General features: G+C 40.9%; 1 protein-coding gene across 1 annotated transcript in view; it reads right to left on the reverse strand.

Annotated features, from left to right (window-relative positions):
• Positions 1 to 22,168, reverse strand: part of KLF8 (Kruppel like factor 8) — a 122,987-nt gene that overhangs the window by 43,751 nt on the left and 57,068 nt on the right. Inside the window, exons 3-4 of the mRNA XM_032398254.1 lie at positions 15,701 to 15,812; positions 14,912 to 15,051 (exon numbers count right to left, since the gene is read on the reverse strand). Of these exons, the coding sequence (XP_032254145.1) occupies positions 14,912 to 15,051; positions 15,701 to 15,812 (252 nt within the window). The remainder of the gene's footprint in view (positions 1 to 14,911; positions 15,052 to 15,700; positions 15,813 to 22,168) is intronic.

A 22,168-nucleotide genomic window follows, 5' to 3' on the forward strand; every position in this document is an offset into this window, starting at 1 on the left:
TTCTACCAAACATTCAAAGAAGAAATAATACCTATTCTACTGAAGCTATTTCAAAAAATAGAAACAGAAGTGAAACTTCCAAACTCATTCTATGAGGCCAGTATTAGCTTAATCCCCAAACTAGGCGAAGACTCCATCAAAAAGGAGAATTTCAGACCGATATCCCTGATGAATATGGATTCCAAAATCCTCAACAAAATCCTAGCTAATAGGATGCAACAATACATTAAAATGATCATCCACCACGACCAAGTGGGATTTATCCCCAGGATGCAAGGGTGGTTCAAAATTCAGAAATCAATCAATGTGATAGATCACCTTAATAAGAGGAGGAAGAAGAACCATATGGCCCTCTCAATTGATGCAGAAAAAGCATTTGACAAAATACAGCATACTTTCCTGATTTAAACTCTTCAAGTATAGGGATAGAGGGAACATTCCTCAAGTTCATAAAATCCATCTATGAAAAACCCACAGCAAACATCATCTTCAATGGGGAAAAGCTGAGAGCCTTTCCCTTTGGATCAGGAACACGTCAAAGATGCCCACTCTCGCCACTATTGTTCAACATAGTACTAGAAGTCTTAGCAACAGCAATCAGACAAGAAAAGAAATAAAAGGTATTCAAATTGGCAAAGAAGAAGTCAAACACTCTCCTTTCGCAGACAACATGATACTTTATGTGGAAAACTCAAAAGACTCCACCCTGAAATTACTAGAACTCATCCAGCAATTCAGTAATGTGGCAGGATACAAAATCAATGCACAGAAATTAGTTGCTTTCTTAAACACTAACTACGCAACTATGGAAAGAGAAATTAGAGAAACGATTCCATTTACAATAGCACCAAAAATCATAAGATACCTCGGAATAAACCTAACCAAAGTGGTAAAGGATCTATACTCTAGGAACTACAGAACACTCATGAAAGAAATTGAAGACACCAAAAGACGGAAAAATATTCCATGCTCAAGGATCGGAAGAATAAACATTGTTAAAATCTCTATGCGACCCAGAGCAATCTATACCTTCAATGCCATCCTGATCAAAATTCCAATGATATTTTTCAAAGCGCTGGAACAAACAATCCTAAAATTTGTATGGAATCAGAAAAGACCCCGAATCACCTAGGAAATGTTGAAAAAGAAAAAAAAAGATGGGGGCAACACGTTGCCCGATTTCAAGCTATATTACAAAGCTGTGATCACCAAGACAGCATGGTACTGGCACAAAAACAGACATATAGACCAATGGAACAGAATAGAGAACCCAGATATGGACCCTCAACTCTATGGTCAAATAATCTTTGACAAGGCAGGAAAAAACATGCAATGGAAAAAAGACAGTCTCTTCAATAAATGGTGCTGGGAAAATTGGACAGCCACATGCATAAGAATGAAACTCGACCATTCTCTAACGCTGTACACAAAGATAAACTCAAAATGGATGAAAGACCTCAATGTGAGGCAGGAATCCATCAAAATCCTAGAGGAGAACATAGGCAGTAACCACTTTGACATCAGCCATAGCAACTTCTTTCAAGATACATCTCCAAAAGCTAGTGAAACAAAAGCAAAAATGAACTTTTGGGACTTCATCAAGATAAAACGCTTCTGTACAGCAAAGGAAACAGTCAACAAAACAAAGAAGCAACCCATAGAATGGGAGAATATATTTGCGAATGACACTACAGATAAAGGGCTGGTATCCAAGATCTCTAAAGAACTTGTGAAACTCAACACCCAAAAAGCAAAGAATCATGTCAAAAAATGGCAGAAGTTATGAAATGACACTTCTCCAAAGACGACATACAAATGGCTAACAGACACATGAAAGAATGTTCATCATCATTAGCCATCAGGGAAATTCAAATCAAAACCACATTGAGATACCACCTTACACCAGTTAGAATGGCAAAAATGGACAGGGTAAGAAACAACAAATGTTGGATAGGTTGTGGAGAAAGGGGAACCCTCTTACACTGTTGGTGGGAATGCAAGTTCGTATAGCCACTTTGGAAAACATTGTGGATATTCCTCAAAAATTTAAAAATAGAGCTACCCTATGACCCAGCAATTGCACTTCTGGGTATTTACCCCAAAGACACAGATATAGTGAAAAGAAGGGCCATATGCACCCCAATGTTCATAGTAGCATTGTCTGCAATAGCCAAAGTGTGGAAAGAGCCGACATGCCCTTCAACAGATGAGTGGATAAAGAAGATGTGGTCCATATATACAATGGAATATTACTCAGCCATCAGAAAAGATGAATACCCCACTTTTACATCAACATGGATGGGACTGGAGGAGATTATGCTAAGTGAAATAAGTCAAGCAGAGAAAGTCAATTATCATATGGTTTCACTTATGTGTGGAACATAAGGAGTAGCATGGAGGACATTAGGAGAAGGAACGGAAAAATGAAGGGGGGGAATCGGAAAGAGAGATGAACCATGAGAGACTATGGACTCTGAGAAACAAACAGGGTTTTAGAGGGGAGGGGGGAGAGGGGATTGGTTAGCCCGGTGATGGATATTGTAGAGGGCACATACTGCATGGATCACTGGGTCTTATACAAAAACAATGGATCGTGGATCATCCCATCAAAAACTAATGATGTATTGTATGGTGACTAACAGAACCTAATTAAATTAGAAAAAAAAAAAACAGTAAGGACATTAAATCCGGCTACCTTTCTCCCCACGGAAGAGGGGGGACTAGACCATGACTGCTCCGAGGTGACTGATGAAGTCTACGTGAGCCGTCCAGATCTGCAGGATCAAGCCTTAAAGAATCCAGAGCTCATGCTGTTCAGGGATGGCAGCAGTTACCTACAAGAGGGTGCCCAAAAAGCAGGTTATGCAGTAACCACAACCACTGAAGTCCTAGAAGCTAAGCCATTACCAGCTGGATGGTTAGCTCAACAGGCTGAGTTATATGCCTTAGTCCGAGCCCTCACACTCGCTGAAAGCAAATGATTCAATGTCTATACTGACTCTTGGTACACCTTTGCTACTGTACATATACATGGAGCCATCTACAAGGAAAGGGGCCTCCTAACTGCCGTAGGAAAAACTATCAAGAATAAGGAGGAGATACTGAGATTCCTTGAAGCCGTTTGGCTTCCAAAGGAAGTAGCAATCCTGCACTGTAAGGGACACCAAAAAGGAGACGACTCCATAACATGGGGAAATCGTCTGGCAGATGAGGCAGCCAAGACTGCAGCCAGTGAGGACATAGACAGAGCCCCTTCCCTCACTATGGCCCTAACACCCCCGGAAGAAAGTCCATCCACCCAGTTACACTAAAAAGGAAAAGGAATGGGCCATGGCTGAGGGAGCCACCCTGACTGAAAAGGGATGGTGGATGATGCCAGATGGGCTCATCTTTGTTCCAACAGCAACTGGAGGGCATCTAGTCAAGGATTACCACCAACTCACTCATCTGGGGAAAACTGCATTAGAGGCCCTTCTCAAGAAGCACTACTACATCAGTCAGCTGCCAGCACTATGCCGAGCAATGAGTGAATGATGCATAACATGTGCTAAAAATAATGCTCGGTCTGCACCATGGCCCCCGCCAGGTGTCCAGAGAATGGGAGCAACCCCCCTTGAAGATCTAGAGGTAGACTTCACAGATGTGCAGCGAAGCAGGGGGTTCAGATATCTCCTAGTAATAGTATGCACATACTCTGGGTGGGTCGAGGCCTTCCTGACTAGGACAGAGTAAAGCCAGGAAGTAGCTAAAGTCCTCTTGTGGGAAATCGTGCCCCAGTTCAGCCTGCCACTAACAATCCATAGTGACAGTGGATCCGCATTTGTGGCAGACATTGTTCAGGTCTTGACCAAATCTCTCAACATCATCTGGAGACTCCACACGGTTTACTGGCCCCAAAGTTCAGGGAAAGTAGAGATAATGAATCGCACCCTCAGGGGAACTTTAGCAAAGTTTTGTCTGGAGACTAACCTCCCATGCCCGGATCTGCCACCCCTAGCTCTCCTGCATGCTCGCTGCATGCCCGGGACATTAGTTTTTTCCCTACTTGAATTAATATATGGATGGCCTCCCCCATGCTTGGGAAGCCTTCCAGGAAACTTGCATCAGGTTGAAGATAAAGGGATAAAGGAGCTGCTTCAGGCCCTGGGGGCCACCCAAAATAAATTACAAAAGTACACCATCGAGAGGGCCCCAATCTCCTTAGGGTCTCAGGTATACTCCTTCCAGATAGGGGACTCAGTTTGGGTCAAAGATTGGAAGAAAGACCCCTTCAAACCACAGTGGACAGGGCCCCACACTGTTGTTCTAACCACCTCCACTGCCCTCAAGGTCTCAGGTGTCACCCCGTGGGTCCACCACTCCAGAGTGAAGAAAGCTCATCATTTGAATGAGGAGCTGCCCCAGCGGAGAGTCCAGCCAGACTTCATGAACCCACTCCGGCTTTACCTTTGATGAGACCCCACCAACTGATGGACACCTGCTCACCGTGGTCCCTGGCTCTCATTGGTGTGATTTCCCTCACCTTAGGAGTCGGACTCTACACTGTTGCCCCTCCTGACTGGACTTTCCCCCAGAGACTTACTATTGTCATTGCTTATTGGGTGTCCCTAGGGTGTATTACTGCACTCACTTGTCCACGGGTTTCATCTGCTGACGGGTTAGCCACGATGGCTCCCTCTACCTAAGGTCATAGATCCCACTTTTATTGGCCCTCTGCTCTCTACTCCCGAGTGCATTTCACCATGATTTTCCTGGCCCCAGTCAGTCCCGGTCTTCTGCTACCTGGTGTGCTGTTCCTCCTCACTGCCTCTAGCTTGCCCAGCCCAGCAAGGAGGGCAAACTCTTGTATCACTGTTACTGGCAAATGGACTTTCCAGCTTATCCCCCTCAATCCCACACCAGGGCCCCCACTGACTTCTTCCACTTGGGATGGGCACACACCAAAGGTTAACCTCCATTTTGATGGATGTCAGCTTCTTGATACCTCCTTGGAACCTCATAGACAGTGTTCCTACCATGGCCCTCACTCTGATTACTGGCTGGTAGATATCTACATCTGTGGGGGCCCTATGCGTCAACAGCCAAACACCTGCCCTCAGTTCTGCTTGCAAGCCTGGGGATGTGAGTCATGGGTGGCGACTTGTCTGGGAATGGAACAATGGTCCACCAGGTGGCACCTCAAACAGCGCAGTGACATCCAGATTTCCTTGTCACGCAAGGCCGCCCCATCCTCTTGCCCTAACAATCACTGTATACTGCTCACCCTCTCAGTCTAGAACCCAGTGTCACATCATGGGCTATAGGAATCATTCTCCTGTTGGGCTAATATCACCCTATGGGGACTGACCCCATGGCCAAATTTATGATTAAGTCCATGTTCACTCCAAACCTTACAGTCAACTCCAAGTCAGACAGAAAATAATTCGCCCTGGTGCATCCCTGGGTCCCCCATCCACATGCAGCAAGCATCTATAGCACAACTGTTAGGTAGGATTAAGGCCTCCCACCAAGCTCTTAACCACTCGAATCCACCCCTAGTGTCTGACTGCTGGATCTGTATGAAGCCCGGTCCCGTCCAATACCTAGGTGTCATCCTCAACCAATCTACCGTGTCACCTCTCATCTCGGCACTGGGGACCTCAGATTATCCCTTTCTGGCTCTGGTACCGCTGTATGGCAACTCTTCCTCTCCCCTCATGGGCTACAGTTGGGTCTGTGCGCCTAACAACACTTTTTTAGCTTGTAATCAAGGTATATACATCTGCATCACCCCGCATGATCAATCATGCATGCTTGTCAGTCTCTTACCTGATCTTTCAGTCCTCCCTGGGAATGATGACCCACTCATATGGAGACCTCCTAGCTGCGCTCAGCACTCTCCCATGGCCATCCCTCTTATCGTGAGCCTGCTGGCCGCATCAGGTGTTGCCTCAGCACCACTGGTGTTGGAATGTCTCAGGTTTAGTACCAGGGGTTAACTCAACAACTCACGGTGGTTTTCCACCCCCACTTGGTCGGCCCTGGCCCTGCAGCGCCAACTCGATTCACTGGCCTCAGTGGTCCTCCAAAACAGGCACGGGCTTGACTTGCTCATGGCCACCCAAGGGGGGCTCTGCCTCTTCTTACAGGAGGAATGTTGTTTCTATGCTAATGAGTTGGGGGTGGTCCAAGAAATTGTGACCCAATTGCAGGAATGAGTACATCGCCGGTGGGAAACACTCCAGCGGGCAACTTGGTGGGATACCCTCTCACAATGGTTCCCTTGTTTTGCCCCCCTCGTCGGCCCCCTCTTATTGCTTCTCCTCATAGTAACATTTGGTCCTTGTATTCTTAATGCCCTTACTAGGTTTATCACTACTCAAATTGCTAAAATCAGAGTCCGGTTACTCCTTACTCACTACCACCCCTTAAAAGATGAAACTGATGCCCTCTAAACTAGGTGTTTAAAGGGACATGAAAGGGGGGAATGATAAAGAAAATCTGTGTCCTAAGATGGCCAACCGAGCCAGCAAGAGAGTCCCAGTCTTTGCCCCGGGGCTCTTCTGGGTTCTTCTCCCTGCTCTGCTTCCCGTGTGGACCAATCTGGGTTCTCCCTGCCCCACTTCACGCACACGCCAAAGTGCCAAGTATGCAGAAATAGATGTGTATAAATTGCCCCCTTTGTTTGTGCTCGGGGCTCAGACCTTTGGAGACCGCTCTTCTCTGAGACTGCTAGTGTTAAATAAACCTCCTATCCTCCAAGATCTCCGGGTGCCGCTGGTTCTTCTGTCGGGCCATCCCGTCCAGGTTCCATAACAATACAAATTTACTTTCCTTGTAATTTATGGACATAGTGTCCTCTAACACACAGACCCACATATACCCGAGAACAACTGAAACACCCAGCTTTGTTCACACTGATAGATTATAGCACCACTTCCTATCCCCCCCTTTTTAAAATTTTTCAATTTTTAAAATTTTATTCTTGTGTTTCATTTTGGCTTTGTTTTTTCGATGGTGGTGTCTGACCACTCCTGATTTTGCTAGAGTGCAAATAGCTTGGGTCGTGATTGATATTTTGTACTCTCTTCATTTGCTCAACCATCCCTCAAAAGAATGATTAGGAGGAGGAACTCCCAACAAAGAAAAGAACCAGAGAAAATGTGCTCTGCCACAGAACTAATGGGTATGGACATAAGCAAGTTGTCAGAGAGAGAATGCAGGATAACAATCATGAAGTCAATAGCTAGGCTTAAAAAAAGCATTAGTGACAGGATAGAATCTCTAAGGGCAGAAATGAGATCTAATCAAGCTGAACTTAAAAATGCTATGAATGAGATGCAGTCTAAATTAGATAGTGTAACAGCCAAGGTAAATGAGGAAGAAGAGTGAATCAGTGATCTAGAAGATAAGCTGATAGAAAGGAAGGAATCTGAGGAAAATAGGGATAAGCAGCTAGTAGCCCATGAAAATGGACTTAGAGAGATCAATGCTGTCATGAAACATTCCAATGTCAGAATTATTGGGATCCCCGAAGGGGTGGAGAGAGAGAGAGGACTAGAAGGTACATATTGAGCAAGTAGCTAAGAACTTCCCTAATCTGGGGAAAGAAACAAGCATTCATGTCCAAGGGGCAGAGAGGACCCCTCCCAAAATCAATAAAAATAGATCAACACCCTGACATATAATAGTGAAGCTTACAAACCTTAGAGCCAAGGATGGTATCCTGAAAGCAGCTAGAGGGAAGAGATTCCTTACGTACAGAGGGAGGATCATCAGAATAACATCCGACCTGCTCACAGAAAACTGGCAAGCCATAAAGGGCTGGCAAGACATATTCAGGCTATTAAATAGAAAGAGTATGAAGCCGAGAGTACTTTACCCAGTAAGACTGTCATTCAGAAAAGGTAGAGAGATAAAGAGCTTTCAGGACAGGCATAAACTGAAAGAATATGTGTCCACCACACCAGCTATGTAAGAAATATTGAGGGGGATTCTGTAAGCGAAGAGAAACCCCAAGAGTCATATAGACTACAAAGAAACAGAAAACCTACAGAAACAAGGACATTACAGGCAACACAATGGCACTACATTCATATCTTTCAATACTTACTCCAAATGTAAATGGGCTCAATGCTCCCATGAAAAGACACAGAGTTTCAGATTAGATAAAAATGCAGGACCCATTTATATGCTGTCTACAAGAGACTCATTTTGAACGTAAGACCCTTCAGATTGAAAGTGAGGGGATGGAGAACTATTTACCATGCTAATGGAACACAAAAGAGAGCTGAGGTAGCAATTCTTAATTCAGACTAATTAGATTTTTTTTAAAGATTTTATTTATTTATTTGACAGAGAGAGACACAGCAAGAGAGGGAACACAAGCAGGGAGAGTGGGAGAAGGAGAAGCAGGCTTCCCGCCGAGGAGGGAGCCCGATGTGGGACTCGATCCCAGGAACCTGGGATCATGACCTGAGCCGAAGGCAGACGCTTAACGACTGAGCCACCCAGGCACCCCTGGACTAATTAGATTTTAAACCAAAGGCCATAGTAAGAGATGCAGAGGGACACTATATCATACTTAAAGGGTCTATCCACCAAGAAGATCTAACAATTGTAAATATCTATGCTCCCAACATGGGAGCAGCCAATTATATAAACCAGCTAATAACTAAAATAAAGACACTTATCGATAATAATACATTAATAGTAGGAGAACTCAACACTCCAATAACAGCAATGGCAGATAAACTAGGCAGAAGATCAAGAAAGAAACAAGATGGGCACCTGGATGGCTCATTTGGTTAAGTGAATGCCTTTGTTTCAGGTCATGATCCCAGAGTCCTGGGATTGAGTCCTGCATCGGGCTCCCTGCTTGGCAGGGAGTCTGCTTCTTCTTCTCACCCTACCCCCTCTTATGCTCTCTCTCTCTCTGTCTCAAATAAATAAAATAAAATCTTGAAAAAAAAAAAGAAACAAGAGCTTTGAATACATTGGACCACATAGACTTCATAGATATATTCAGAACATTCCAACCTAAAACAACAGAATACTCATTCTTCTCGAGTGCACATGGAATTTTCTCCAGAATAGACCACATACTGGATCACAAAACAGGTCTCAAATGATACCAAAAGATTGCGATTATCCCCTGCATATTTTCAGACCACAATGCTGTGAAACTGGAACTCAAACACAAGAAGAAATTTGGAAGGAACTCAAACACTTGGAAGTTAAAGTGCATCCTGATAAAGACTGATTGGATCAATCAGGAAATTAAAGAAAAAATTAAACAATTCATTGAAACTAATGAGAATGAAAACACATTGGGCCAAATCCTATGGGATACTATGAAGGCAGGCCTAAGAGGGAAATACATAGCCATCCAAGCCTCTTTCAAAAAATTTTAAAAGTCCCAAATGCACAAGCTAACCTTAAACCTAAAGGACCTAGAGAAAGAAGAGCAAATAAGTCCTAAACCAAGCAAAAGAAGAGAAATAATAAAGAATAGAGCACAAATCAATGAACTAGAAACCAGAAAAACAGTAGAACAGATCAACGAAACCAGAAGATCGTTCTTTGAGAGAATTAATAAGATCAATAAACTTCTGGCCAGACTTATCCAACAGAAAAGGGAAAGGACCCAAATTAATAAAATCATGAATGAAAGGGGAGAGATCACAACTAATACCAAGGAAATAGAAACAATCATTAGAAATTATTATCAGCAACCATATGCCAACAGATTTAGCAATCTGGAAGAAAAGGATGCATTCCTGGAAATTTATAAACTACAAAGACTAAAACAGGAAGAAACAGACAATCTGATCAGACCAATAACCAGCAAGGAAATAGAAGTGTTCATCAAAAACCTCCCCAAAAATAAGAATTCAGGGCCAGATGGCTTCCCAGGGAAATTCTACCAAACATTTAAAGAAGAAATTATACCTACTCTACTGAAGCTGTTTCAAAAAATAGAAATAGAATGAAAATTTGCAAACTCGTTCTATGAGGACATCATTACCCTGATCCAACAACAGGACAAAGACCCCATCAAAAAGGAGAATTACAGACCAATATTCCAGATGAATATGGATGCCACAATACTCAACAAGAGCCTAGCCAATACGATCCAACAGTACATTAAAAGGATTATCCACCACGAACAGGTAGGATTTTTTCATGGGATGCAAGGGTGGTTCAATTTTTGCAAGTCCATAAATGTGATAGAGCACATTAATAAAAGAAAATACAAGAACCATATGATCCTCTCAATTGATCCCAAAAAAGCATTTGACAAAATACAGCATCCTTTCCTGATTAAAAGTCCTTAAAATATAGGGATGGAGGGAACATACCTCAATATTATAAAAGCCATCTATGAAAAGCCCACAGCAAATATCATTCTCAATGGGGAAAAACTGGGAGCTTTTTCCTTAAGGTCAGGAACACAACAGGCATGCCCACTCTCACCACTATTGTTCAACATAGTACTGGAAGTCCTAACCTCAGCAATCAGACAATTGAAAGAAATAAAATGCATTCACATAGGCAAAAAAGAAGTCTAACTCTCTCTCTTAACAGATGATATGCAAATTCCACCTTATGTGGAAAACCCAAAAGACTCCACCCCCAAGTTGCTAGAACTCATACAGCAATTCAACAACATGGCTGGATACAAAATCAGTGCACAATCTGTTGCATTTCTATACAATAAAATGTAACTTAAGAAAGAAATTAAGGCATCAATTCCATTTACAATAGCACCAAAAACCATAAGATACAAAGGATCTATACTCTAGAAACTACAGAACATTTATGAAAGAAATGGAGGAAAACACAAAGAGATGGAAAAACATTCCATGCTCACGAATTGGAAGAATACACATTGTTAAAATGTCTATGCTGCCCAGAGCAATCTACACTTTCAGTGCAATCCTTATCAAAATACCACTGACATTTTTCACAGATCTGGAATAAACACTCCTAAAATTTGTATGGAACCAGAAAAGACCCTAAATAGCCAAAAGAAAGTTGAAAAATAAAACCAAAGCTGGAGGAAACACAATGCCTGACTTCAAGCTATATTACAAAGCTATTGTCATCAAGACACTATGGTATTGGAACAAAAACAGACCCATGGATCTGCGGAACAGAATAGAGAGCCCAGATATGGACCCTCAACTCTATGGTCCACTAATTTTGGATAAAGCAGGAAAGAATATCCAATGGAAAAAGGAAAGTCTCTTCAATAAATGGTGCTTGGAAAACTGAAGAGCCACATGCAGAAGAATGAACCTGGACCATTCTCTTACACCATACAAAAAGATAAACTCAAAATGAATGAAAGACCTCAATGTCAGACAGGAATCCATCAAAATCCTAGAGGAGAACATATGCAGTAACCTCTTTGACATCGACCACAGCAACTTCTTCCAAGAAGTCTTGAAGGCAAGGGAAACAAAAGCAAAAATGAACTTTGGGCTTCATCAAGATAAAAAGCTTCTGCACAGCAAAGGAAACAGTCAACAAAACTATGAGGAAACCCACGGAATGGGAGAACATATTTTCAAATGACATTACAGATGAAGGGTTGGTATCCAAGATGTATAAAGAACTTCTCAAACTCAACACCCCAAAAATAAATAATCCAGTCAAGAAATGGGCAGAAGGCATGAGCAGACATTTCTCCAAAGAAGACATACAAATGGCTAACAGACATATGAAAAAATGCTCAACATCATTAGCCGTCAGGGAAATACAAATCAAAACCACAAAGAGATACCACCCTACACCAGTTAGAATGGCAAAAAGTAACAAGCCAGGAAACCACAAATGTTGGTACAGGTGTTGAGTAAGGGGAACCCTCTTACACTGTTGGTGGGAATGCAAACTGGTACAGCCACTCTGGAAAACAGTATGGAGGTTCCTCAAGACATTAAAAATAGAGCTACCTTATGACCCAGCAATTTCATTACTATGTATTTATCCTAAAGACACAGATGCAGTGAAAAGAAGGGCCATATGCACCCCAATGTTCATAGCAGCAGTGTCCATAATAGCCAAACTGTGGAAAGAGCCAAGATGTCCTCAAAAGATGAATGGATAAAGAAGATTTGGTTCATATATGCAACAGAATATTACTCAGCTATCAGAAAGGATGAATACCCACCATTTTCATCCACATGGATGGAACTGGAGAGGGTTATGCTAAGTGAAATAAGTCAAGCAGAGAACGACAATTATCATATGGTTTCACTCATATGTGGAACATAAGGATTAGTGCAGAAGACCACAGAAGAAGGGAGGGAGAACTGAATGGGAAGAAATCAGAGAGGGAGACAAACCATGAGAGACTCTGGACTCCAGGAAACAAACTGAGGGTTACAGAAGGGAAGGGGTTGGGGGATAGGGTAAATGGGTGATGGGTATTGAGAAGGTCACATGTCATGAGCATTGGGTGTTATATGCAACTAATGAATCATTGAATACTACATCAAAAACTAATGATGTAGTATATTTTGGCTAACTGAACATAAAAAAAGAGAACTTATAAAACTCAACACCTAAAAATCAAATACTTCAGTCAAGAAATGGGCAGGAGACAGGGACAGACTTTTCTCCAAGGAACACAGATAAATGGCTAACAGACACATGAAAATTTGCTTAACATCACTCATCATCAGAGAAATACAAATCAAACCACAATGAGATACTATTTCACACTGCTCAGAATTGCTAAAATTATCAACTCAAGAAACAACAAATGTCAGCAAGGATGTGAAGAAAGGGGAACGCTCTTACACTCTTGGTGGGAATGCAAACTGGTGAAGCCAGTCTGAAAAACAGTATAGAGGTTTCTCAAAATGTTAAAAATAGATCTACCCTATGACCCACAATTGTACTACTAGGTATTTATCTAAAGGACAAAATAGTGATTCAAGAGGGCACATGCACCCCAGCATTCATAGCAGCAATGTCTATATTTGCCAAACTATGGGAAGAGCCCAGATGTTCATCAACAAATGAATGGAAAAATAAGAGATCACACACACACACACACACACACACACACACACACACACACACACAGAGGAATATTACTTAGCCATCAAAAATAATGAAATCTTGCCATTTGTGGCAATGTGGATAGAACTAGAGTGTAATATGCTAAGTAAGCTAAATCAATCAGAGAAAGACAAATACCATATGATTTCACACATGTTTGGAATTTAGGAAACAAAACAGATGAACATAGTGGAAGGGAAGGAAAAATAAGATAAATACAGAGAGAGGCAAATCATAAGAGACTCTTGACTATAGGGAAGAAACTGAATGTTGCTGGAGGTGAGGTGGGTGGTGGGATGGGATAATTGGGAGAAGTAGAGCACTTGTTGTTATGAGCACTGAGTGTTATATGCAATTAATGAATCATTAAACTCTACCCTGAAACTAATAATACAGTACATGTTAACTAACCTGAGTTAAAAAAAATAATTTAAAAGAAATACTATATTGATATTATGGAAAATTGATATCAGGAATTTTTATGTGATAGTAATCTTTTGCTTATTTTTAAAATAAAATAAAATAAAATAAATATATTTTGAAGTATTTATGACTAAGATGATATGATATCTGGAATTTGTTCCAAAATATTACTGTGGAGAATGCAGGAGTCAGTAGGGATGTGAAAATACAAAATTGGCCATATACTGATATAATTGTTAAAGTTGGGTGAAGGGTACATGAGAGTATAGTAAACTATTCTACTTTTACATTTTGAAATTTTTAGTTTAAATAATATATATTTATACATGTATGTACACATATATACACACATACACATACACGCACATACACACACACACAAATGTGTGTGTGTGTGTGTGTGTGTGTGTGTGTGTGAGTGGAATCAGCCTGCACTCTACATCAAGGAGAAGCAAAGAAAACATCAATAAGAAGAGTGTCACAGGAATGTTGTGACAATGCAGCCTGGAAACTGATCACCTGTTCAGAGCTTCGGGGCACAGCATCTAGGATTCTGGTTTCTTCTATACAAATCCTAACACAGCAAATGTAATGCAGTGCATGTTTACAAGAAAGAAAGGTCCCTTTCTTATCCATGGTGTCCAAGACTCAATTCTGAGCTGGAGATTATTGGGGAGAAGGAGTTTCCAAAGGAGAGGGTACAAATTAATGACTGAGAATCTACATCTGTCTCATAGGCAGGTTTCTTTGAGTCCATGGTGCTATAATAATTTTTAATTATATGCCAACATTCAAAATCTAGGACATTTCACATAAAAATCTTGATTTTCTGGTTTTCTTTAAAATTTGGGAAATTTGGTAATGCTTAGTTGGATTTGAATGACAGTTCTCCTTACATGGGGCAGTGCCCTCCAGTTTGGCACAATCTCCATCAGGTCTGCTTTACTTATTATTTTTTTTAATATGCACATTTTTTTCTAGTGAGCAAAGGTATGCTAAAGGTTAGTGGATTGTGCTTAGCTCCAAAACCCTGCTCTAATTTCACTTAATTTAAATTGCCTTTGTGCTTTTCAATACTCAGTAAAACCTGTGGGACTCCGGTAACAAGGGAGGGAGTGATGTCTTAGCTGCTTAATCTTAGCATAAGTGTTATTACTTCCCTATTAGAAAGACCCACAAGTGTTTAATGTGGATAATGCCTATTCAGGAGACACCAGACTTAGTGTTTTCCTAGGTTGGTTTTATAAAAGCTACAACTGAGTAGGAACAAGACATAAGGGTAAAATCCATTAATGAAGCCTCTGTCCATGAGTATAAATGGATCAGTCTTTGTTTTAAGATTTTCTTCTCTTCCTATCTCTCACAGACTCGTGTGTGTGTGTGTGTGTGTGTGTGTGTGTGTGTGTGTGTGTTGGGAATGAGGTGGAGGTGCACAGACCTGTATGGATTCTGTGGTGGGCTTTCAGGTGGGAGCTCTTGGTGTACACTTTGCTGCATCCTGCAAAATCACATTGATGAATCCGTCTTCTCTTCAACTCAAAAGACTCTTCTCCCCGCATTTGGGTCATTGCTGATGGTCTGAGCAAAGAAAGAGAGATAGTACCAAAGAATGATTTTACCATGGAAGCTAAATAAATGGACTTACATACAATGGAATCCCCTCATACATGCATTTAATTTATGCAAATTTAAGAGTAGGCCTTCAAGAGAAGAAATAATTGAAATAGGTCAAGCAATTCCCTCAACTAGGACATTCTTCTGAGTAAGTGGAGGTTCCAGGAGGTGATAATGTTTCCTTGGGTGGTTTCTGTTCCCAGTGTGAGCATTTCACTCTAACAAGACTCATTTTTGTATTTACATAAATGTATTTTTTTCATACTACATAGTTGTTAAAATGCAAGACAACTACTTTATTAGTTACAACACTGGAAGACAAGAGTGCTGTAAACTTACAGAAAGAAACAGTATGCAACTGTACTTTATGGGAAATTTATAGATTTTTCAAAGGCAAAATTGGTGGTCTAGACAATTAGGGCATAAATCTGCCATAACATGCATGTCCATGCACATGTGTGATTACAAACTCACACCTGCTCCGGGAAGGCAATTTACCTATATTTTGTTATCCTTAAATGTTTACTATTGTGTCTGAGAATTTGTTCCACTTCTATGACAGACACACACATATATACACAGACAGACCTGAAATAAAGACAAAAGTACTCACTCTTGCTGTAGTCCCTGAATACCCTGTAAAGCCAAAGATCCACTCTCAGTTGCACTCTCCTCACTGTCACTTGGGATATCCAGTGAAGACATGGAGGTGGGGTAAACTTTCACTAAAATCAAAGAAAAAGAGCAGTGTGGGCTACAAATATGTGTGCCTCTGTATCATTTTCAGGATTCCCAGTATGGCTCACAATGAGAAGTAGCAGCAAGATAAAGAAAAAGCAAAGAAGAAAGAAGTGCATTTGTATGCAAGGAAGAGAAAAACATTTAAAATTTTCTTTTCTTTATATTTTTATATTTTTTATTTTATTGTGTTACTCACCATACAATACATCATTAGTTTTTGATGTAGTGTTCCATGATTCATTGTTTTCATATAACACCCAGTGCTCCATGCAGTACATGCCCTTCTCAAAACCCATCACCAGACTAACGCATTCCCAACCCCGCTCCCCTCTAAAACCTCAGTTTGTTTCTCAGAGTACATAGTCTCTCATGGTTCATCTCCCCGCCTGATATCTCACCCGTCATTTTTCCCTTCCTACTATCTTCTTTTTTTTTTTAAACATATAATGTATTATTTGTTTCAGAGGTACAGGTCTGTGATTCATCAGTCTTACACAATTCACAGCACACACCATAGCACATACCCTCCCCAATGTCTATCACCCAGCCACCCCATCCCTCCCAACCCCCTCCACTCCAGCAACACTCAGTTTGTTTCCTGAGATTGAGAGTCTCTTATGGTTGGTCTCTCTCTCTGGTTTCGTCTTGTTTCATTTTTCCCTCCCAGTATTTTTTTCAGACTTATTTTATTTTTTTAAATTTTTTTGGCCATTTTTTATTTTATTTTATTTTTTTAAATTTTATTTTATTATGTTATGTTAGTCACCAAATAATACATCATTAGTTTTTGATGTGGTGATCCACGATCCATTGTTTTTGTATCACACCCAGTGCTCCATGCAGTACGTGCCCTCCTTAATACCCATCACTGGGCTAAACCATCCCCCCACCTCCCTCCCCTCTAAAACCCTGTTTGTTTCTCAGAGTCCATAGTCTCTCATGGTTCATCTCTCCCTCTGATTTTGCCCCCTTCATTTTTCCCTTCCTTCTCCTAATGTCCTCCATGCTATTCCTTATGTTCCACATATAAGTTAAACCATGTGATAACTGTCTTTCTCTGCTTGATTATTTCACGTAGTTCCATCCATGTTGATGTAAAAGTTGGGTATTCATCCTTTCTGATGGCTGAGTAATATTCCATTGTATATATGGACCACATCTTCCTTATCCATTCATCTGTTGAAGGGCATCTCGGCTCTTTCCACAGTTTGGCTATTGTGGACATTGCTGCTATGAACATTGGGGTGCATATGGCCCTTCTTTTCACTGCATCTGTGTCTTTGGGGTAAATACCCAGGAGTGCAATTGCTGAGGTCATAGGGTAGCTCTATTTTTAATTTTTGAGGAACCTCCACACTGCATCTAGGATTCTGGTTTCTTCTGTACAAATCCTAACACATTTAGTGGATTTTCCAAAGTGGCTGTACCAACTTGCATTCCCACCACAGTGTAAAAGGGTTCTCCTTTCTCCACAACTTTCCAACATCTGTTGATTCTTGCCTTGTCAAATTAGCCATTCTAACTGGTGTAAGGTGGTATCTCAATGTGGTTTTGATTTGAATTTCCCTGATAGCTAATGATGTTGAACATTTTTTCCTGTGTCCGTTAGCCATTTGTATGTCTTCTTTGGAGAAGTGTCTTCATGTCTTCTGCCAATTTTTTGACTTGATTATTTGTTTCTTGGGTGTTGAGTTTGAGAAGTTCTTTATAGATCTTCGAAATCAGCACTTTGTCTGTAGTGTCATTTGCAAATATCTTCTCCCATTCTGTGGGTTGCCTCTTTGTTTTGTTGATTGTTTCCTTTGCTGTGCAGAAGCTTTTGATCTTGATGAAGTCCCAAAAGTTCATTTTTGCTTTTGCTTCACTAGCCTTTGGAGATATATCTTGAAAGATGGTGCTGTGGCCGATGTCAAAGAGGTTACTGCCTATGATTTCCTCTAGGATTTTGATGGATTCCTGTCTCACATTGAGGTCTTTCACCCACTTTGAGGTTATCTTTTTGTATGGTGTTAGAGAATGGTCGAGTTTCATTCTTCTGTATATAGCTGTCCAATTTCCCCAGCACCATTTATTGAAGAGACTGTCTTTTTTCCATTGCATATTTTTTTCCTGCTTTGTTGAAGATTATTTGACCATAGAGTTGAGGGTCCATATCTGGGCTCTCTATTCTGTTCCATTGGTCTATATGTCTGTTTTTGTGCCAGTACCATGCTGTGCTGGTGATCATCGCTTTGTAATATAGTTTGAAATAAGGCAACATGATGTCCCCAAGTTTGTTTTTCTTTCTCAACATTTCTTTGGCAATTGAGGGTCTTTTCTGATTCGATACAAATTTTAGGATTGTTTGTTCCAACACTTTGAAAAATGCTATTGGTATTTTGATCGGGATGGCGTTGCAGGTATAGATTCCTCTGGGTAGCATAGACATTTTAACAATGTTTATTCTTCCAATCCATGAGCATGGAATGTTTTTCCATCTTTTTGTGTCTTCTTCAATTTCTTTCATGAGTGTTCTGTAGTGCCTAGAGTATAGATCCTTTACCTCTTTCGTTAGGTTTATTCTGAGGTATCTTATGGTTTTTGGTGCTATTGTAAATGGAATCAATTCTCTAATTTCTCTTTCTACAGTTGTATTGTTAGTGTATAAAACAGCAACTCATTTCTGTGCATTGATTTTGTATCCTGCCACATTACTGAATTGCTGGATGAGTTCTAGTAATTTGCGGATGGAGTCTTTTGGATTTTCCACATAAAGGATCATGTCATCTGTGAAAAGAGAGTGTTTGACTTCTTTGCCAATTTGAATACCTTTTATTTCTCTTTGTTGTCTGATTGCTGTTCCTAGGACTTCTAGTACTATGTTGAAAATAGTGATGAGTGTGGCATCCTTGACATATTCCTGATATTAAGGGAAAGGCTCTCATCTTTCCCCCATTGAGGATGATATTCGCTGTGGGTTTCTCATAGATGGATTTTATGAACTTGAGGAATGTTCCCTCTATCCCTATACTCTGAAGTTTTAATCAGGAACATATGCTGTATTTTGTCAAATGCTTTTTCTGCATCAATTTAATGGATCATATGGTTCTTGTCTTTTGTTAATGTGCTGCATCACTTTGATTGATTTGCGAATGTTGAACCAACCTTGCATCCCGGGGGTAAGTCCCATTTGGTCATGGTGGATGATCCTTTTAAAGTATTGTTGGATTCTCTTAGCTGGGATTTTGTTGAGGATTTTGGAATCCATATTCATCAGGGATATTGGTCTGAAAATCTCCTTTTTGATGGGGTCTTTGCCTGGTTTAGGGATCAAGGTAATGCTGGCCTCATAGAATGAGTCTGGAACCTTTCCTCTTGTTTCTATTTTTTGAAACAGGTTCAGGAGAATAGGTATTATTTCTTCCTTGAATGGTAGAAATCCCCAGGGAATCCATCAGGCCCTGGACTCTTGTTTTTTGGGAAGTTTGTGATCACTGCTTCAATCTAGTTACTGGTTATTGGCCTATTCAGATTGTCAATTTCTTCTTGTTTCAGCCTTGGCAGTTTATAGGTTTCTGGAAGGTATCCATTTCTTCCAGGTTGCTTAATTTATTGGCATATAATTGTTCATAATAATTGTTTCTATTTCCTTGGTGTTCATCGTGATCTCTCCCCTTTCATTCATAATTTTATTAATTTGGATCCTTTCTCTTTTCTTTTGGATAAGTCTGGCCAGTGGTTTTTCAATCTTATTATTTCAAAGAACTAGCTTCTAGTTTCATTGATCTGATCTACTGTGTTTCTGGTTTCTAAATCATTGATCTCTGCTCTAATCTTAATTATTTCTCTTCTAATGTTTGGCATAGGCATCATTTGCTGCTTTATCTCTAGTTCTTTAAGCTGTAGTGTTAGTTGTTGAATTCAGGATTTTTCTATTTTTTTGAGTGAGGTTTGGATGGCTATGTATTTCCCCCTTAGGACCACCTTTGCAGTGTCCCAGCAGTTTTGGACCAATGTGTTTTCGTTCTCATTGGTTTCCATGAAATGTTTAAGTTCTTTGATTTCCTGGTTCACCAAAACATTCTTGAGCAGAGTGGTCTTTAGCTTCCAAGTGTTTGAATTTCTTCCAAATTTTTCTTGGGATTGAGTTCCAGTTTTAAAGCATTATGGTCTGAGAATATGCAGGGAATAATCTCAGTCTTTTGGAATTGGTTGAGACCTGATTTGTGACCCAGTATGTCGTCTATTCTGGAGAAAGTTCTGTGTGTGCTGGAGAAGAATGAGTATTCTGCTCTTTAAAGGTGGAATGTTCTGTATATATCTATGAGGTCCATCTGGTCCAGTGTGTCATTCAAAGCTCTTGTTTCCTTGTTGATTTTCTGCTTAGATGATCTGTCCATTGCTGAGGGTGGAGTATTGAGGTCTCCTACAATTAACATACTATTATCAATATGACTCTTCATTTTGGTTAACACTTGGCATATGTAGATGGCTGCTCCCATATTGGGGGCATAGATATTTACAATTGTTAGATCTTCTTGTTGGATAGACCCTTTAAGAATGATATAGTGTCCTTCTCTGTCTAAAACTACAGTCTTTAGCTTAAAATCTAATTTGTCTGATATAAGAATTTCTACCCCAGCTTTCTTTTGAGGTCCGCTGGCATGGAAGATGGACATCCATCCCTTCACTTCAGTCTGGATTTATCTTTAGGTTCAAAATGAGTCTCTTGTAGACAGCATATGCATGGGTCCTGTCTTTTTATCCAGTCTGCAACCCTGTGCCATTTTATGGGAGTATCCATTCACGTTGAGAGTGATTATTGAAAGATATGAATTAATTGTCATCATGTTGCCTGTGAAGACATTCTTTCTATAGATTGTCTCTACAAATTTCTGTTGTAGATCACTCTTGGGGTCTTTCTCCTTTTATAGGACTCGCCTTAATATTTCTTGCAGGGCCGGCTTAGTGGTCACATATTCTTTCAGTTTCTGCCAGTCTTGGAAGGTCTGCATCTCTCCATTCATTCTAAATGACAGCCTTGCCAGATAAAGTATTCTTGGCTGTATGTCCTTCTTGTTTAGTACCCTGAATATGTCCTGCCAGGCCTTTCTGGCTTGCCAGGTCTCTGTGGATAGGCCTGACATTATTCTGATGTTCCTCCCTCTCTATGTAAGGAATCTCTTTCCCCTAACTGCCTTCAAGATGGTTTCCCTCATTCTAAGATTTGCAAGTTTTACTATTATATGCCAGGGCATTGGCCTGTTTCCCTTGATCTTGGGAGACGTTCTCTCTGCCTCCAGGCCTCTAATGTCTGTTTCATTCCCCAGATTCGGGAAATTCTCAGGTATGATTTGCTCAAATATATCTTCTAGTCCTCTCTCTCCAGCCCCTCAAGGATCACAATAATTTTGATATTGGATTGTTTCATGGTGTCACTTATTTCTCTGAATTTCTCTGATTCTGTTTTCATGGATTTTGAATTGTTTCTCCCTGGCCTCCTCTTTTTCCTTTTCTATCAATTGGTCTTCTACATCACTAATTTGTTGTTCTGCCTCACTTACCCCCGCTGTTAGAGTATGTAGATTAGACTGGATCTCATTGATAGCATTTTTAAGTTCTGCCAGTTCAGCGCTCATTTCTGCCCTTAGAGACTCTATGTTGCCATTAATCGATTTCTTCATTCTACCTATCGTCTTCACAATTGCTAGCCTGAATTCCGTCTCTGACATATTTGTTATATATGAATCCATTTGTAAGACTGTGGCAGAAGTCACAGTCTCTGAGTCTCTCCTATTTTGGGGGTTCCTCCTCCCTGTCATTCTGTTGAGGGATGGTTGAGGGAATGTACAGTGTCCAAATTATTGACCCCGACCAAAGCAAGATGCACCTGTTTTATAGAGACCTTAGGGTTGTCAGCCTCTTTTTCTCCCAGCCTGTTTTCTGGGGGAGGGGACTGCTGCACTGTTAGTTAGGCAACCCTGTTTGGACAGCATTGCCCTTCCCCCTGTATGTGGGGGCAAATGGGCTCAGTGTAAACTAGTTTTTTTGGACTTTTGTTCTCTGGTGGCTTTCCCTGGCGGCTTTCTGTGTCTTTTCCGAGAGTCAGAACAGAAGAGATTGTTTCCAACCCTCTGCCTCAGAGCAGAGAGATGGAACTCTGTTCTTCAGTGAGTTCTCCAGGCCACACTATCTCCGTTTCTTTCTGTGCTGCTATAAACTGCAGCATCCTGGTTTGTGCATCCCTCAGCAGGGCTCCCAGTCCTTGCCTCCAGGTTGGGTATGGGGGCATATCTCTGCCCTTTGTGCTTCCAAAACTCCCAGCTGCCCCTAGTTCACACACTCAGCCCCGGCGCTCCAG

This window comes from Phoca vitulina, unplaced genomic scaffold (genome assembly GCF_004348235.1).
Source record: "Phoca vitulina isolate PV1807 unplaced genomic scaffold, GSC_HSeal_1.0 scaffold114, whole genome shotgun sequence".
Taxonomy (NCBI): Eukaryota; Metazoa; Chordata; class Mammalia; order Carnivora; family Phocidae; genus Phoca; species Phoca vitulina.